Genomic DNA, 18532 nt, shown 5'->3' on the forward strand with positions numbered 1-18532 from the left:
TGTCGCGCGACGCCCGAGAACAGCCGTCAGCCACGGCGGGGGCGGCTTCCCAGCCTGTGTCTTCCAGGCCCGAGGGCTCTGCCCGCCGCTGTCTCCGCGGGACCAGGGGCCTGGGCAGTTCCTGCCCGGGTAGGGCCTGTGTTTCCTCCTCGCGCGGCTGCGGTGAGGGGACTACGAGGTGAGGTGCGTCCGGGAGGCTCCCGGGCTAGCCCGACGGGCTTGGCGGGGATGGCAGCGGGCTTACTGAGCTTGGGCAGGTCGGCCCGCTCGCTTTCTTTAGCTCGACCTGCGCTTTGGGAAGGAAGACTTGGGGTGGGGGACCCCTCCTCCGCCGGCCTCGGGCCGCGCCCCTTTGCGGCTCGCGCGGTTCCGTGCCTGCGAGCGCCGCGCCATCCTGGAAGGTGCAGCCCCGGAGCTTCCAGGATGGTGACGTGAACGCGCGCCGATGGTGGGAAAGAGCAGGCGCGGCGCACGTGGGAGAAACGCGGGCTGTGGACGCCCCCGCAGTCTGACCCTGTTGAGGTGACCACTTTCATCCTGGCTCTGCCTCCCTATTTTCCTTGTGCAAATAGATGCCCCTGTAGTTGAGATACATTTCTTTTTTTCTTGTTAGGAAGGGTTTCCATCTAACGCTTATGGATTGCCTCCTGTATGCCAGGTATCGCTCTGGACCAGGGATTGGCAAACTTCTTCCACGAAGGGCCAGTGAGCAAATATTGTGGCCTGCGGGCCAAGAGGCAAAGTCGAGGATGTTATGTAGTTACTTATATAACCAAAGAGGAAAACGTCTATAATGGTCCTTGTTGGTGGAATTCAAACTGTTATAATCGAGTACAGTTTTTAAATTACAGCTGTACTAATGAGAAGAATGGAATGATTTGGGGGTTTCAAGTTAGTCTTTCCTGTCATGAGTTGCTTGTGAATGTTCACCTGTAAAGACCACTCTTGGTTCGCGAAAAGGCGGGCTGGATGTGGCATGTGGACTCGATGACGAACAAGTCAGACCTAAGCTCTGCTCTCCTGAGCCCCCAGGCTGTGGGGGCAGAGATCCGTAAGCCGGTGAACAAACTTGTCATCACCAAGGTGTTGCTGAGGGAAAGAGCAGACAGCGTGCTGGAGGCCTTGGTGAGGGAGGAGGGCAGGGCCTGCCGAGAGGCTTGGCTGGGACAGCCCTGGGAGGTGAGGTGTGCTGGAGATCGGGTCAGGAGCCAGCCATGTGAAGGCCCCGGGCAGAGGGAACACGTGGGACCATCCCTTCAGTATCGTGCTCTGTAATCTGGATATGTGGGCACTCTTCCATGCCAGTAAAGATCCGTATCAACAAGTTTTTACTTGTGATCCACCATGGATCAACTTCAGAAATAGCACAATATTGTACATATATGCATTTTCGTCTTGGAGATACACAGCCATTTATCAGATTCTTAACAGGATCTGTGAACCAAAATGGTTAATGAATCTGTATGGTCATTTTTAACGACTACAGAAGACAACGTGGAGGGGATTTCCTGTAATTGATGGAGTGAGCATCACTGGAGTCTCTTGTGTTGGTTTCACTTTCAGACCACCACTAAAAGTGTCTTAGTGTATATACAGATCTTGTGCTGAGTCAGTGCACGTTTAATACTGATATTGCTCACTGCCCCCCCCCCAAAAGATTGTACACCCGTGACCACTACATTCGTACATTCATTTCATAGTGCTTAAAATGTTGTTTATCTGAGACTGAAACTTTAAGCACCTCAAGGCCTCACTCAGGCTCATTTCAGTGGGCTCAATCAGAATCTTCTGGTCAGAAACAAGCAGTAGAGAGGGGTGTTAGAAGTACAGGTGGCTGGGGCCCACCTGGTGGCACAACGGTTAAGTTCGCATGTTCCGCTTCTTGGCGGCCCGGGGTTCGCCTGTTTGGATCCTGGGTGCAGACATGGCACCGCTTGGCACGCCATGCTGTGGCAGGTGTCCCACATATAAAGTAGAGGAAGATGGCATGGATGTTAGCTCAGGGCCAGTCTTCCTCAGCAAAAAGAGAAGGATTGGCAGCAGATGTTAGCTCAGGGCTGATCTTCCTCAAAAAAAAAAAAAAAAAAAAATAGAGGTGGCTGCAGAGATGGTCTCCAAGAACCTGGAAACAACCTGGACTCTAAGGGAAGAGCCGGCCCTGTGGCCGAGTGGTTAAGTTTGTGCGCTCTGCTTCAGCAGCCCAGGGTTTCGCTGGTTCAGATCCTGAGCGTGGACATGGTACCACTCCTCAAGCCATGCTGAGGCGGCGTCCCACATGCCACAACTAGAAGGACACACAACTAAAAATGTAGAACTATGTACCAGGGGGCTTTGGGGAGAAAAAGCAAAAATTAAAAAAAAAAAAAAAGACTATGGGAAACAAGTAAAATGCACACCCCTGGGCAAGATGACCTTGCTGAAGGGACCCGCCTAAGAAGCAAAATGGAAAGAAGTTTAAGAGCATATGCATACCCGCTTTGATCTGCCAACGTGCTGTGAGGCCTCTAGCCCACATTAGAAGTATGTGCTACATTGTGCACTGCAAACTTATCCCATAAAATGAAGTTTAAACGCGAAGCAATAGGGGTTGGTTAATTATAGCACATCCCCATAACAATACTAGAACACAACGGACGCGAACACACAAAATCAAGGGAGGCTATCTAATAAGGGGGGAAATGTTTCAGGAATATTTTTTTTTAAAGCATATATACAAAGTAATAATATGCACAATATGGAAAAAAATATGTATGTATGCTCCCCAGAGGGAACTGCTGTGTCCAGTTTCTTGTGTGTATCTTCAGAGAGAAACTGGGTATTCACAAGCACATTTATATATCTCGATATGTTTTGGAAATTGTTCCCTCTCTGTATAGATCTATCTCATTCTTTTTAACATCTGCATAGTATAGGTGATTTTTTAGCTTTAACAATTTTTTTCAAACTTCACAACTTTTATTGTCTTATTATATTTTTTATTTAAAAAGCAGTGGGTGACTGAGGAAATCTAGGCCCATCAGACCAATAGTCTCAATAAAGCCAAAACTTGGTCTGTTACCTCATCTCCCACAATCGTTGACTGTGGTCAACTTGCTGAAGCCATGGCAAGAAGAAGGATGTGGGAACAGAGAAAGTCCTGTCCTGTCGTGGAACAAGGAGCATTCCTTGGGCCTGATCACGTGTCACCAAGCAAACATCTGGTCACAAAGGAGTTGCCCTGGGGAGACAGACAGCAATATTCCAGTCTCTGGGAGAGGATACTCCTCAGTAGTTCAGACTCTGGTGTCTGAACAATGGGGCCATCCCTAGACCTGGCCCTGCGAACAGGCCCTGACGCTAGGGCGGCGACCCTATCCCATGGCAGAGCCTCTTGAGTGACACAAAAGGCTGCACCGCTGTTCGCACCAACCCCTCTCAGGAGGACGTGACGGAAAGCAAGACAGCTCACTTGATGGTGGCTGCTCTGCAGGGCCGATGGTCCTGGCCTTGGAGCCACACTCCTGGGTCCCAGGTCTGCTCCACTAAGCCAAGCTTGCCTTTTCTGTTTCTATTTTCCTCTGTAAAATGGGGCTAATATTCTCTCTCTTAGATTCTGGTGCTAAACGAGGCATATATAATACAAAATGTGCAAATAAAATATCCTGTGAAAAATGCAAGTCAAAACATTCCCATATGCCCCTCAAATAATTCCCCCGTACTTTCCTTAGCATTCTTTCACGTCTCTGTGATGTGGGGCCTGTGCGCCACTTGGTTACACATCGTTCCTTAGGCTCAAGTGCTCTGAGGGGAGGAGGCTTACCGATCTGTTTCCTGTACTTGGCACAGACTAAGTGCTCGCTAAGTCACTGAACAAAAGGATTATGAATTAAAAGGATGCAGGCAATGTGTGTAGCAGAAACTCACACCCTTCCACTGCAACCGAAGGAGAGTCTCTGTGGGGAATGGTTTCTGACTAATGTGGGGGAACGGGCTCTGGAGGCAGACTGAAGTAGCTGCGTGACCCCGGACATGTGACTTCCCCCCTTTAGGCCTCGTTTTCGTCTGTGAAGTCCGGCTAATAAGACAACACAGAGAGATGCTAAGGACTGCCTGTGGAAGCCCACCACCGTGCCGCACGTGGAGGTGCTCAGTGTTAGCCGTGGGTCCTCAAGACGCCTCAGAAGCAGAGCTGCCACACGTTCTTGGAGGTTTCCTGTTAATTCTGTTCAATAAAGGCATGTCATTAGCTGTTAAGCTGTGGTTCTAGTTTTGTTCTATAGTCTCATAAATTCACATATCACATGTCCTAAATTTTGGCTCAGGGGAAAAAAAAAAAAGGTTGCAATACAGCTGGATATGAGAACCAAGCTGGTTTGCTCTTTCTACCTCTTGTATGTTTTGTTGCGGGGCACACTAAAGACAGGGTCACTCAGAAAGAGGCCCTCACTGACAAACTGGGAGCAATCTCGATTCCCTGGAGACCATGGTTTATTTTTGGTAAATGCCATCAATGAATATACACACAGTATCATTCCCACAGAACAGTCTATAGCATTTGAGTCTGGAAAAGAGGTGACAAGTGAAAAAAAGAATTCGCAACTTTCAGATCCTTTAAGAATTTAACATTCTATGCCCTTAAGGCTGTCAGACCTTAACGTGTCTGGGTCTGGCTGCGTCCCAGCGATGTGGGGGCCTGCTGCATGATGTGTGCCAGATAGGCAGCAAAGCTCAGAAATTCCAAGTTCTGCTTCACTTTAACAGATTTGGCTTCTCTCCTTTGTTCACAGGGGTTTGATTTTCCCTAGAATGACTGACTTAAAATAAGGTGCTTCAAAATTCCACACCGAGACTCAAAATAGTGAACAAACACTATTCAGAAATGCCCTCTGAGCCTCGGGTTCCCCTTCTGTAAAATGAAGGAGTGGGGCTGGAGTCGCAGTCGCAGGCCAGACCCTACCATGGCCGGGTATGCGAAATTCGCTACCACGAAGCCCAGCAGTGAGGAGGGTGGGGGAGCAGAGCTGCAGATGTGAACAGGGGCGGGCGGGGTGGCGGGGCAGGGCAGGAAGTGGCTGGAAAACTGGCCTCCAAGAGGTCCATGTGAGCTCTGAACCTTCAAGTCTCAAAAGTATATCTTTGTCTTCTGGTCTGATGATTTGGTCTACTATGATTGTCTCATTCATTCCAGTGTATGTACTTGCTGTAAATTTATGTACAGAATTAAATATCCTATTTATTAATTTATAAACCATAATAAAACCAGTCATTTCCCCTTACCAGCAGATCTTGCATTGGAAAAGGAAAACTAATATACAAATTTCAGCATCATCAGAAATTTCATTAAACCTGAATAGAGGCATAATTCATTTTAGAGTTCAATTATCTGTTCAAGGAATCAGTTACTATCATCATAAAGACAACCACTGTAATATCTTTGCTGTGCAAAATTTTCCCCATTCGTTGTTACTCACCAGTGAGAAAAATTCAGCTGCAGGCCACTGCCTCTCGTGAAGGCACTCGGAAAGTTCTTTTCCCAAATGCCACCCTTCAGGATTGCCTCTTCTGGTTTTACACAGCAACTGTCTTAAAACCTGGGGCCAAAGTAATTACAAAGCAAGCAGATGACAGGCAGGGACTCCTGAGACTGATGGTGCGTAAAGTCACAGGCCTGCAGGAGACCCTGCGAGCTCTCCAGGAGCAGCTCATTCAGAAGCTGACAAAATGTAACCTCTTAAATACAAAATTCCAATTGTGAAACCGGGGGTCAAGCAGAAGCTACAGTGCTTCCTCTGAATGCGGAAAGGTTTTGCCCCCAGGGATGTGAAGGGTGACCTGCCGTCCCATCTGCCGGTCACTCTAAGTGCCTGTCCAAGAAGCTGGGGATGTTGCTGAAGGCAGGCAGCCACCGCAGAACAGCCCACCAGCGGAGCCAGTGGTCCCCTCCATGAGGGCACAGTCTTTTCATGATGCAGGAAAGACGAAGACCCCACCTGGGACCCGGGTGCAGAGGGGTCACCTGCTGGGGTCACATCGTCTTCCTGATGACGTGATTCTGCCAAAACCCAGACTTACTCTTGACCAAAGCATCCAACTTGGCACAGCAAGCATCGCTCGGTGCCCACCCTTCTCCTTCACAGGACAGGATTCAGAGCCTGATGTAAACACCGTGAGAACGCGGCAGAGAACGAGAGTGCTGCAGCCTCGTCTGTTACACAGCCTGCTGAGGTGGCCTTCTGGAGTCATCCCACCTTCAGCCGTGGGCTCATGAGCGAGGTGCTTCAGAACTCTTCATGGCCTCTTGCTAAATGCTGAGATGTGTCAGCCAGGCAGCACCAGGAGGAAGTTTTCCTCTTTTTAAACATTTAGAAACAAGACTTTTCAATCCATAAGCCAGTCCTCATGTGTCCCCTACTGGAGACCAAGGCATAAACACACACACACTAGTACAAAATATTCCCTAGAAAAATGCAAGATCCTCATAAAATCCACTTCTCCCCACCAGACCTCCTAAGTCAGCACAGAAGTGGTGAAGACTCACCAGAAAAGACAAACGAGTGTGACAGGGCTAGAGCTCAAAGCACTCACCATGACCTCCCAGTGCCCCTCCTCACTGCCCGAGGAGAGAGGCCCTGCTCTGGCGAGGGGAGAACAGGGCAGAGGAGAGAGCACCTGCCCTCGCCCTGGGCCTACGCCCCCTCTGACACGCAGGTCACAGAACTAGGCTTCAAGGAGTCAATGCTAATTGCAGTAGCTTTGCCCTTTTGAATGGCTGCCGGTAATGCGAGCGGCCATGGGGCTGAGCGGGAGGCTGGGTCCATCTCTGCTGCTGGAGGGCTTCTGAGGAACTCCCGCTCTGCTCACGCCTGTCTGAGCACTGGAGTTATGGCGGCTAGTTTCTCACTCTCGTGCATCACCCTGCGGTCCTTTCCTTGGCCCCCAGGAAACCACCTCTAGCCTGTGTCGAGGTCTGGATCCACAGCAGTCCCGCTTTTCCAGAGAGGGTCCTGAATGTGAGCTAGAAAGCAGACAAGAACTCTGAAAAACATGACTGGGGAGTGAGTCCACACAGAAAGGTAAGACTCGGCCAAGATCTCCAGAGACACAGCCTTCAAATATCAGGCTCCGGGAGAGGGGGCATGAGACATGGGCTCGAGGGGGCGGTGAGCGTTGCCACAGGGACGGCATCCTGCTGTCCCCCAGGGTCTTCAGATGGTTATGCCCCTTGGCTGAGCTGTTGTACATTCACTGGTTGTCAGAAGTTTCTGGAACTGCTGTGGGTGGGGAAAGGAGTTGCAGCACGGTCCGGCCTGCCCTCTAGACTCTACACGTCATAACGGTTCAAACTGTATGAGTTGGGGTAGCTCTGCCGACTGTACTGGAAGTGATCTGTTAGGATGTTGTTTCGGCCGTACTGATAGTCCTCGTGCTGGGGGAAGAGGATGCCATTGTGGGGTTTCTCCAGGGGGCTCCGATGATGCTCCTTACTGCTCAGGTCCCCCGTCGTGATGGGGAGGAGGTGCTTCCGGGCCTGCTGATTGGCGTCGTACTTGGTCTGCAAGGTCAAGAGAGAAATGAGACACCCGGCTGCTCCTTCCCCAGGACACGCCCACTGGACAGGGGAGCTTGCGACTCACAGCCAAGCAGCTCTTCAAGGCTGACGCAGGTGTGGACCCCAGCAGAGTCAGGCAGGGACAAAGAACAGTGAACAGACCCTGTTAGCCATCACGGGTCTTTACACCAGACTAAACAGAGTCCTCGCAACGAGGGAGTGAAATCCCGAAATCCCTCACAAAGCCTTAGGAGACCCGAGAGCCAGGGCCTGGGGTCACCTGTGCAGGTAAAGGAAGGCCGGCCAGGTAGGGTGTGCCAAGACCACACACCAATCAGTGGCGAAGCTGGTGGCTGGAACCCTGGCCCCTTAGCAACTGGCGAAACCCCTTTCCCCCTCCATCAACCGCTGGTGCCTCCCTGGGCATCGACTGGCCAACCTCCCTTATCCCAGGCTCACCTTATTGTAGAGAAAGACCCCCAGGATGGCTGTCATCATGCCCAGGACGTTGGTGCTAGTGACTGGGTTTCGCAGCATGATCAGGGACACTGTGATGACCATGATTCTCTTGGTGGCGTTGGCGACTGAGTAGCTCAGAGGGCTAATGAGGTTGAGGATGCTGAAGGCGATGACGTTCTGGGCAAAGTTACAGAAGCCACTGACAGCCAGGAGCAAGAGTGTCCAGGGCCACTGGGACACATAAGTCTGCAGAGACGGGGAGCAAGAAGAGCACTGTGGTCACATGGCTGCGCTGGCAGAGGTGGGGGAGGGGCACAGAATGGCATATTGGGGTCACACCATCGGTGGGGAGCAGACCCAGGTGGGTCGTTGTGTGATACCCGGTGCTTTATACCACAACCTCTGACCCTCATGACACTCTGCATGGCACAACCGCAATAATAATCACCCCCATTCCTGCCGAGGAAGCAGAGGGCGCAGAGGATGATGTGACCCAAAGCCTTCCCGCATCTCTGGACAGGGAGCAGCCAGGGCTCTGGGGTCAGCAGAGCAAAGTCTGCTTACTGGACCTCATCTGAATCTGTTCAGGCTGCTTTAACCAAATACCACAGACTGGGGGGCTTACAAACAACAGACATTTATTTGTCTCAGTTCTGGAGGCTGGAAGCCCAAGATCAAGGCGCCAGCAGATTCCACGTCTGGTGAGAGCTCTCTTCCTGGCTCAGGGACAGCATCTTCTCACTGTGTCCTCACGTGGTGGGAGTGGCGAGGGAGCTCTCTGGGGTCCTTTTTATAACAGCACTAATCCCATTCCTGATAGCTCCACCCTCATGACCTAAGCAACTCCCAAAGGCCCCACCTTCTATACCATCACATTGGGGGTTAGGTTTCAACATATGAATTTGGGCGGGGGACACACACAAAAACTCAGACTGTAGCAGACATAATGCACTCCATAGGATGGGGAGGTCCCGAGAGGGCAGCCCTTTTGTGTATGAAGAACTTCCCAGGCTAGGAGCCAAAGGCCCTGGGTCTTCCCTGTCGCTGGGAGCCCCTAAGGAAGTTGCTTGACCTCTCTGGTCGTGGTTTCTTCACCTATGCAATGGGGGAGAATGATCCCTGTCAGCCCGCACAACGCTGCTGCTATGAGGATCACATTCAGTCATGGCTCCGAAGATGCTTTAAAACAATCCCAAGCCAAACAAGCACAAGCAGAAGGCAATGCTACTGTCAGAACTTCAGTTACCATCTGACCCTCACCAGAATGAGGCCACTCTGATTCAGGGGGCCTAGAGGTCAAGAAACCACAACGAGCAGACATCTGGACCACAGATGTCTGCTCCCAGGACAGGCAGATGGGGGAGAACCATGCAGTGCTGAATACTTATGGACTTCTATCTATTCAGGACTGGACACCAGAAGGCACGTGGCCCGGTTCCCAGGCCTGCCTGCCCTCTGCAATCCCACCTCAGTACCAGCCCTCTAAGCCAGGGAACCAAGAGGCTGCTACAGGCAGGGCTGCCAGGCCAATGGAAGGACCTCTGGAGATGGCACATCTGCTGTGGACAGCCCCAGGCTGTCTGTCTGTCCAGTGTCTGTGACCCAGACAAGGGTGTGGGGACAGCACCATGTCCTTGTGCTCCAAGGGCAGAGATGTCTCAGGACCCAGCGTGGCTTGGTCGAGGCAGCAAAGGCACAGCTGCTCAGCGGCACCTGCTCTGGGCAGGCCAATTCCCGGGTCGCACGAGGCTTGGCCACAGGAGGCACAGCTGGCTCCCCTGAGATGGCAGTGTTTAGTGACCCTGCCAGGACAGGAGCTGGAGCAATCTTAGGATGGCTGCCTGATTCTACATATACCACCCTGAGAGGGAAGGACCATGGGGTCCTCCTAAACGTGAGGAAGATGTGCTGAGATAACCTGCTCAAAGTCACCCAGACCTTTGCTCCTCATTGGGGTAAGTGCCCCTTATGACGCACATGAGCCCCCCAGCATGGCCTCACGGGCAGCTGGCCTCTTCTCCCAGGACTCCTTCCCTGAGGTGACCGACATGGACTTCTGCGCTGTTTTTACAAGGCAGTCAGCTTGCATAGATATCTATCTTCCAGGAGAGGAACGCAGCCAATCTGGCTTTTTAGAAAAACTGACATACAATAAAGTCGAGTGTTCCTTGCGGTGCACAGTCCGTGTGTTTCAACACGTATTGATTCATGTAGCCAACACCACGGTCAAGATTCAGAACAGCTCTATCACCCAAAACATTCCTCCAAGGGTCTACTTTGTATGAGCCCTGTCTGCCAACCCAAGCAACTGCCACTGTGCTCACCATTGCGATAGGTTCGCCTTTTAGAGACTGTCGTATCAGTGGAATGATACAGCATGGAACCTTCTCAGACTGGCTTCTTTCACTAGTATAATGCCTTTAACATCCATCCAAGTTGTAAGGGACAATAGCTGGTATTTTGTGTGTGTGTGAGGAAGACTGGCCCTGAGCTAACATCTGTTGCCAATCTTCCTCTTTTTGCTTGAGGAAGATTGTTGCTGAGCTCACATCTGTGCCAGTCTTCCTCTATTTTGTCGTGAGACGCCACCACAGCATGGCCTGATGAGTGGTGTGTAGGTCTGTGCCTGGGATCTGAACCCGCGAACCCTGGGCCACCAAAGTGGAGCACATGAACTTAACACTATGCCACCCAGCTGGCCCCCTAGGTTGAGTGTTTTTAAGAAACAAGACTCACAGTTTTTCTTGTTACCTCCCCCTTAATGGCCTAAAAGAATTCAGAAAAAAAAACCTGTCTTGGTAAGCGAGCTGTCACCTTACTACCACATGAAGCAGGTGGTGGACAGAGGCACCTGGAAAAGCCTGGTTGTTGGGCTCCTCTCTGTGTTCTTCTGTTTCTGTGGCCAGACACCTGTTTGCCAAACGTTTGCTCCTTTTCACCTTCCTGTGAATTGCCTTCCTTCCGACTTGCCGCCCTCAAGATCTTCTCTCGTGTGTAGCTGAGGATGGTGTTGAAAGTGGAGGCTTCTGCCATTGTGGGGAGTTACTCCCTTTTCCTGGCTTTCTCCCGTGTATATATGTATTAAACTTTTGTTTGTTTTTCTCCTCTTAATCTGTTTCTACCTTATAGCTGTCAGAATGGCTATAATTAACAAGACAAAAAATAACAAATGTTGGAGAGGATGTGGAGAAAAGGGAGCCCTGATTTACTGTCGGTGGGAATGCAAACTGGTGCAGCCACTATGGAAAACAGTATGGAAATTTCTCAAAAAACTAAAAATAGAAATACCTTATGATCCTGATCTCCCACTACTGGGTATCTGCCCAAACAACTTGAAGTCAACAATTCAAAGAGACTTATGCACCCCTGTTTTATTCACAATAGCCCAGACGTGGAAGCAACCCAAGTGGCCATCGACTGATGATTGGATAAAGATGTGGTATACACACACACACACACACACACACACACACACACAGTGGAATACTACCCAGTCATAAAAAAGACAAAATGGTACCATTTGCGACAACATGGATGGACGCTGAGGGTATTATCTTAAGCAAAATAAGCCAGACAGAGAAAGACAAACACCATATGATTTCACTCATATCTGGAAGAGAAACAAACACGTGGATAAAGAGAACAGATTAGTAGTTACTAGAGGGGAAGGGGGTTGGGGGCTGGGCAAAGGGGGTAAAGGGGCACATAAGTATGGTGACGTATAAAAATTAGGCTATTGGGGCTGGCCTAGTGCTGCAGTGGTTAAGTTCGCACATTCTGCTTCTCGGTGGCCCAGGGTTCACCGATTCAGATACCGGGTGCAGACATGGCACTGCTTGGCAAAAGCCGTGCTGTGGTAGGCGTCCCACATATAAAGTAGAGGAAGATGGGCACAGATGTTAACTCAGGGCCAGTCTTCCTCAGCAAAAAGAGGAGGACTGCTAGTAGTTAGCTCAGGGCTAATCTTCCTCCAAAAAAAAAAAAACTAGAATATTGGTGGTGAGCATGATGCAGTTTATAGAGAAATTGATAGTAATGTACACCTGAAATTACACAATGCTATAAACCATTATGACCTCAATAAAATAAACGAAAAAAAAAATCACTCTGTCTTAAGGTCAACTTAATTTTTAAACCAGCCAGAAGAACCTAGAGAGTAGAGGAAAATTTCTTCCTCCCCTACAATACTTACACAAACCTGGGTGGTCTAGCTTACTACACACCTAGGCTATATGGTACTGATCTTGTGGGTCCACCCTTGTCCCTGTGCTCCATCGCTGACCGCAGTGTTATGTGGCGCGTGACTCTACATGCTTGTGTGTTGGGTATACATGTAGACGCTACTGAGTTGTAACAGAACGTTACCAGAGAACTGACGCCAAACCTACTGACAATATTACGCAGCCAATAATATTCAAAAGAAACGCTGAGGGGAGACCAAGAGCATGAAAATGGCAGCTTCTCGGGAGGGTGGGGGGAGAGTGCAGGCGACAGCTATTGAAATGACACTTCTCTGAATAAACCTTGTCCTGTCATTTGGCTTTGGAAATAGAAAGGTTTGACATATTCAGTGGGGAAAAAAAATTTTTTGCCTAAAAATTGAAAACCAACAGAAGGAACCCAATTGCACAAGTTGGTGACACAGGCACGTTGTAAAAACAGTGATTTCAAGTGCCCTTAGAACACCGTATTCCAATTATACATCTTTAATAGAACATCGCCTAAGCACAGACAGAACCGTGAGGAAATCTTAACCACCTCTCAGTGCGCGCCCTGTAGCGGTTACGTGTGTGCAGTGAATCATGTATACGGATTAACTAGGAGAGATGAGTGAAGAAAACATGTCGTGAGGCACCAAGTGTACCAGAAAAGATAGAAATAAAAAATCTAAGCAGTACTAATTCCTGTAACCTTAAATTGAAATTGGAACAAAACAGTATGAATTCTCCAGTCTGCCCCCAGATACATCTTTCCTAGTTTTTCACGGCAAAGGCTTGAAAGCAGTGACAGCCCCACAGCAGTGAGCACACATGGTGCTCAGATTGTGCCTCTGAACACCACTCTCCACTGAAAGCAGCCTGGGCTCCCGGAGGAGGGGCTGATGGCTGGTGTGGGACGGAGGTGCACGGCTGAGAGAGGACACCCTGCTGGAGCAGAAGCTACGGAGGGCCGGTGTGTGCTGTCGGGAGGGCAGGAAGCAGCCGGAAGCCTCTATCAGCCGAGGCAGGGTGATCTGACTGTGAAAAGAAGGATGCGAGCAACTGACAAACACCAGAATTCATGATGATGCTTAGAAAATAAAAGAACACGCCTTCACCCAAAACCCTGAAAAGACCTCCACTCGCTGGTTAACGTTTGAAGGAAGATTTCACTCTTTACTTTGAAAATTGGTAATGAAAAGGAAAAGAGGCATTAAACTGCTTTTCATTCACTGTACTTCAAGGTAACAAACTAGCCCTGGCTGACAATGGAAAGTTCTTCACAGAAAAATGACAGCTGATCAGTGTGGAAGGGAAGTTAGGACACAAGGGCCACAGTTTCCTCAGCTGGAAAACAGGGCTAGGCTCCACTGCATGCACAGGTGTGCCCAGGACTAGAGACCAGTGTGAAGAATCCAGTCAGACCCAGGAAGCCTAATAAACGTTTACTCCTCTCTAACTCAGGCCTAGAGCAGCCAGGCCTGCTTCCTTCTTAGCGCTGTCACCTGCGCTGGTTTCTAGCACAGTCTCTGGCGGCTGACCCTGCAGGTGGTGGGCAGATGCTCTTTCTTGTGCTCAGCTCTAGATACGTCTGGAGTAAATGGAAATGTGGACAGAGATGACACCAAGGAAGGGATAAAGCAGTGCAAGCACAGTTTGAAAAAGTCAAAGTGAGGCCTGAGCCAGGTTTCAGGACAGGAAAGTCCCCCATGCTGGCCTTTTTTCCTTCTTTGATGCCACTGGTGCAAATGCAGCAGCTCTCGGCAGCTGGGATCTAGCACGCTAGAAGAGGACATGCAGAGGAAGCCGACTACCTCGAGTGCACACAACGTGAGTCGTGACAAAGAGCTGAGTGTTCAAAGGGCTGGCTGTCAGAGGCCCCAACTGCCCCCAGGTCAACAGATGTGGAACTCCCCGACAAAGTACCAGTTTTGGAAGCAGCCAGGAAAAGGGTGTGTTCTCGGCGATGGCCAACTCACCAGGTCGCTGCTGACCAGGAAAGCCGAGAGGTCCACCAGGACCCACGTGGGGATCATAAAGAAGACGGCGTGGCAGCCCAAGATGTTCAGGAGCCGGAGATGGTGGATCCGAGAGTCTCTCAATACCTGAAGAGAGAAAACCTCTGTAAAGGCTGATCGAGAGTGTAAGTGGCAAGAAGGGCTACAGGGAGCCAGGCCGCAAACTCTGACTGCACATGAACTCTGACACCCGACCTTGCAGACCTGCAGCGCACCTATGCTGAGACAGGCAGCCCGCGCCTGAAACAAGCACATTTTCAGGCATGAAAAAAACAGCAACACTCAGTGCTGGGGAAGCTGCAGTGAGAGAGGCCTCAGCCGTCCCGCCGGTCTCTGTCTAAACTGGCGTGTAGCCATTCCGAATACAACCAGGGGAGGCCCATCACGAGCCGTAACCATCCCACACCCCCTGACCCGAGAACCGTGAGCCTGTTGTGATGAAGTCACCCAAGAGAAGGGGGAAGGTGAGCACGGCTGTCCACACCCGCCTTACTTATCATGCATAGTGGGAAGAGCCTGCATGTGCAGCAGGGGAGCTGAGAGCAGGGACTGGTGCCTGGAAAGCGTGCTCACTACCGTGCTCACTACCGTGCTCACTACCGGAGTTATGGGCAATAACGTTTAACGACGGGGAGAAGGCAATGTTACAATAGTAAATAAACAGAGCAAAAATTTAAAACGTATCTACAATATTACAACTCCGAAAACTGCAGAAAACCCCTGAGCACTGATGGGAGTTCCCCTTTGGGGACAGTACTGTGACTTTACTCAACAGCATGGAAACCCCTGGGCGGGCACAGGTGTCTTGATTCTTCATCGCCAGCACCCACTACAGTGCCTGGCACACAGAGGGTGCTCAGGAAGTTTTCAGATTTTTTTCCTTTGGGCTTTTGATTTTTTCACATTGACCATATGCTAATTTTATAGCAGGAAACAAACTATTTAAAAAATAAAACAACAAACAGAAAACCAGCAGAAGGGCTACAGATTTTTTTCACTCCAACACCATAGAAATCCCTACCTGGCTACTCTTCCAGGTGCCCCCGTGCCCCCCTGAAACACTGCATGCATCCAGCATGGTGCCCAGATACCTTTTTGGAGAAAATATTCTGCAGCGAGAAGCACAGGGTGGCAGCGAGGGCGCTGATGAGCCCCCACATGTCGAACGACAGCTCAGTGACTGTGGCCAGCAGGACGCCGCTGATGATGGGGATGAGTGACAAGTACACCTGTGGGAGGAGGGCAGGGAGCTGACGGGCTGGAGTGAGCTGGGCTGCCCAGCACAGACGGCCGGCGGAGAGCCCCAGCTGCTCTCTCCTCCCTCACCAGAGGGACGCCACCTATCCCTTTACCCCTTTGGACAACGGTCTTAGCTGTGACAGCACGGAGGAATGGCACGTGGTTATCAGAGCCCCTGGGGGCAGGGTGTGTCCTTGTGGCCACCCATCCCCTACACGATCACCCCCATTAAGAGCCCCTGCTAGGGCCACACACCGGGGCTGGTCCTAACGGATCTACCCAGCTACTGCCACCAACACCCCAGAGTCGGAGTGCCTGCTCCTCCGAGAGGCCAGCTGGGTCCCTCTTATCTGGGGCTCTTCCAACATGCATTTACCCCTGGCCGGGACACCCCCCCCACACCTTCTCCACCTGGAGAACTTCCCCCTCAGGTCTCAGTTCACACACCAGGAGAACTTTCCCGACCCACCTGCCCCCAGACCCTGTCAGGTCCTCTGCTGCGTGTTCCCGCTCTCCATCCCTTACCCCTTGCGCTGCCTTTAAGGCAGATCCTTGTTCACTCTCTGTCCTGGTGCCCAGCACAGAGCAGGCACCCAGGAACTGCTGGCTCAATGAGCAAGTAGTGAGTGCCGCGACAGGAGGCCTTCCAGAAGGTCCAAGCTCTCCAGAGCCTGGTGCCTGAAATGGTCCTGGGCTCTGGTGCCTAAATGCCTCCCAGCTTCCAGAGAGCTGGAATCCATTGCCCACATCTAGCTCTTCTGATTCCTGGCTCATCCCTCTCCTACAAAGGACACTCTTAAAGTACTGCGAGGTTTTAGGACAAGGTGGTGAGGCCCTCGGTGTCCCCCCCACCAACCAGGGCAGAGCTGAATTCCAGCTCCCCCACTACTGGCTGTGGCCCTCGGCCACGGAACTCTCCCCTTTGAAGTCCCACTTGTTCCCCGACGAGAGGAATGCCGATTACCTGCCTTATTTGCCTCACTGGGTGGGTTCATACTCATTCATCATTATCATTAGTCTCCCTGCCTAGGCCATGGTCGTCTTTCCTCACTGGGTGAAGTTTCCGGCTCCTGGCCCCAGCTGGGTACAATGTCCCACACAACGGGGAAACCTGATAAACATGATGCGATATCAAGTGATGCAGCGGCACACCTCCTGGGCAACTCGGACCCGGAGAGACAACGCATACCTGCCATCACCCTGGGGGCCAGGACAAAGGCTGAAATCAAAAATCAGCCAGAGGTGGCCCAATTTCTCTAAGCTGATCCAGGGCACTGCTGCTCTGAGTTACATAAAACACAGAATGCCAGAAACTGACCACGTAGAAAAGAGATGTGCTGTCCAGCATGAAATGGCTTCCAGCTGGGACAACAGGACTCCCACTTCCACTTAAGGACGTGGGGCAAGGCTGTCTCTGGCTAAAGCCACAGCTTCGCTTGCCCCAAGCCAGGAAATATTCTGGCTTGGCATCTTGAACAGACCCTGGATTGTTCCAAAAGCATCTTCCTTATGCAGCTCTGGGTTCTGCGTGCTGCTCTCACTTCCAAGCCCAGACAATCACAACTGGCTGGGGAGAATTTCCATTTTCTAATCTGAATCCTAATTCTGGCTGTCTGAATTTCTAAGACTGCTGGATTTTGCCAAAATCAGACTCCTTTGACTAGCCTCTCATTTCTGACCCCAGAAGTCCCCAACCCGGCCACTGTCTCTCGCCAGGAAGTGCAAATCTGTCCGACTTCCGTAGCTGTACGGAGGCAGGTGCTTCATCCCTGGTCCCTGCCAGGCAGAGATGGGACCAAGTCATCACCTACCAGCAAGCCCAGGGAGAGAATCAAAAAAGGGAGGGAAGTTGGAGCTGAGAAGGAAGAAAGCGATCCCGAGATCAACAGCAGAGACAACTCAGGGACACACACCCCACACACCACAGTCCCCAAAGTGATTGCAGAACATCAGCAGCAAAAGGGCCACCAGAGGCCTCTAGGCTGACTTCCTTATTTGACAGGAAGTCAAAGGAGCCTGGACCACGTCACCAGCAGGGCAGGAGTCGGGAAGTCCTAGGGGCCCCCACCTGCACGGAGCCCTCTTGAGTTACCTTGGTGCTCTGCTTCTCCTTCATGATGATCCGGGACAGGAGGACCACCCAGATGGGCATGGTGGCCTTGACTGGAAAGAGAGGCAAGGGGCACTCAGGGAGCTGCCCTCGTCCAGGAGCCCGCCCTGGCAGCCTGTCCTAACTCCACGGCGGAGTGGGAGGGCTGGAAGCCCCTCAAGCCTCTTCAGTGGGGCTTCCTGCCGACCAGCCAGGTGTGATCAGCCCTGCCCAGCTCTCAGCTCCCTTCTCAGTCCCTTCCCTCCCCTGCTACAAGCCTGGGCGGCCCCCAGCACCTTCTGGGCAGAAGCTGACTTCTCAGCCCGGCATTCCAGGCCGTCGGGATGCGCCCCTGCCCGGGCACTCCCACCCAAGCGCCGAAGCCGGGGGCGCCGCGCCCCGGCCACCGCCCCCCTGGCCGGCCGCGGGACCCACCGGTGTGTGCGTAGGACACCGGCACCTTCCAGATGCTGACGTGCGCTGACACGGACGCGAAGTACTTGCCGAAGGCGAGCGGCAGCACGTAGCGGGGGTAGAAGCGCGGCGGCAGCAGCGGGCCGGGCGAGGGATGCGGGCCGGGCCCGGGGCCCGAGACGGGCGGCGCGGGGGGCACGCGCCAGGCGCGCAGCAGCGGGGGGAGCCCCGCGCACAGCGCGAGGATGTGGCACAGCGACACGGTCACGGGGAACGGGAAGGCGCTCAGGATCACCTTGTTGACCACGTTGCCGCCCGCGCTCAGCGCGTACCAGAGCAGGCACAGCGCCGCCACCCGCGCGCCCTCGCGCGCCCCGCCGCCGCCGCTGCCCGCCGCCCCCTGACCGCCCGCGCCAGCGCCCGAGCCCACCGCCGCCGCCATCCTGCCTGAGCGGCCGCCCCTTCCCGCCCGTCCGACGGCCCGTCGCCGGGCGGGGGCGGAGCCGGGCGGGGCGAGCGAGCCGGCCAACGCCGCTCCCCGTTGGCCGACGCTGCTCGCGTCACCGCCGCGCGCCGGCCGACGCGC

General features: G+C 52.3%; 1 protein-coding gene and 1 long non-coding RNA gene across 3 annotated transcripts; one reads left to right on the forward strand and one right to left on the reverse strand.

Moving 5' to 3' along the window:
• The first annotated feature begins 8 nt into the window (after positions 1-8).
• On the forward strand, positions 9-4233 carry LOC124244421 (uncharacterized). The gene is made up of 2 exons (XR_006890000.1): positions 9-178; positions 4029-4233. It is a non-coding gene; the product is annotated as an uncharacterized LOC124244421 (long non-coding RNA).
• Positions 4065-18433, reverse strand: SLC35E1 (solute carrier family 35 member E1). Of its 2 annotated transcripts, XR_006889999.1 has the most exons (7): positions 17968-18433; positions 17536-17606; positions 15296-15433; positions 14166-14291; positions 7988-8233; positions 5451-7531; positions 4065-4201 (listed from the first exon to the last, which is right to left on the reverse strand). XR_006889999.1 is itself a non-coding variant. In XM_046670947.1 (6 exons), the coding sequence occupies exons 1-6, from the start codon at positions 18386-18388 to the stop codon at positions 7301-7303; spliced, it is 1233 nt and encodes a 410-aa protein (XP_046526903.1). In that variant the 5' UTR covers positions 18389-18433; the 3' UTR covers positions 4446-7300. The 2 variants fall into 2 exon arrangements, 1 of the variants encoding a protein (XP_046526903.1); XM_046670947.1 differs by lacking the exon at positions 4065-4201 and having other exon boundaries at positions 4446-7531.
• Between the last annotated feature and the right edge of the window lie 99 nt (positions 18434-18532).

The sequence above is a fragment of the Equus quagga genome, chromosome 9, assembly GCF_021613505.1.
Source record: "Equus quagga isolate Etosha38 chromosome 9, UCLA_HA_Equagga_1.0, whole genome shotgun sequence".
In the NCBI taxonomy this organism is placed as follows: domain Eukaryota; kingdom Metazoa; phylum Chordata; class Mammalia; order Perissodactyla; family Equidae; genus Equus; species Equus quagga.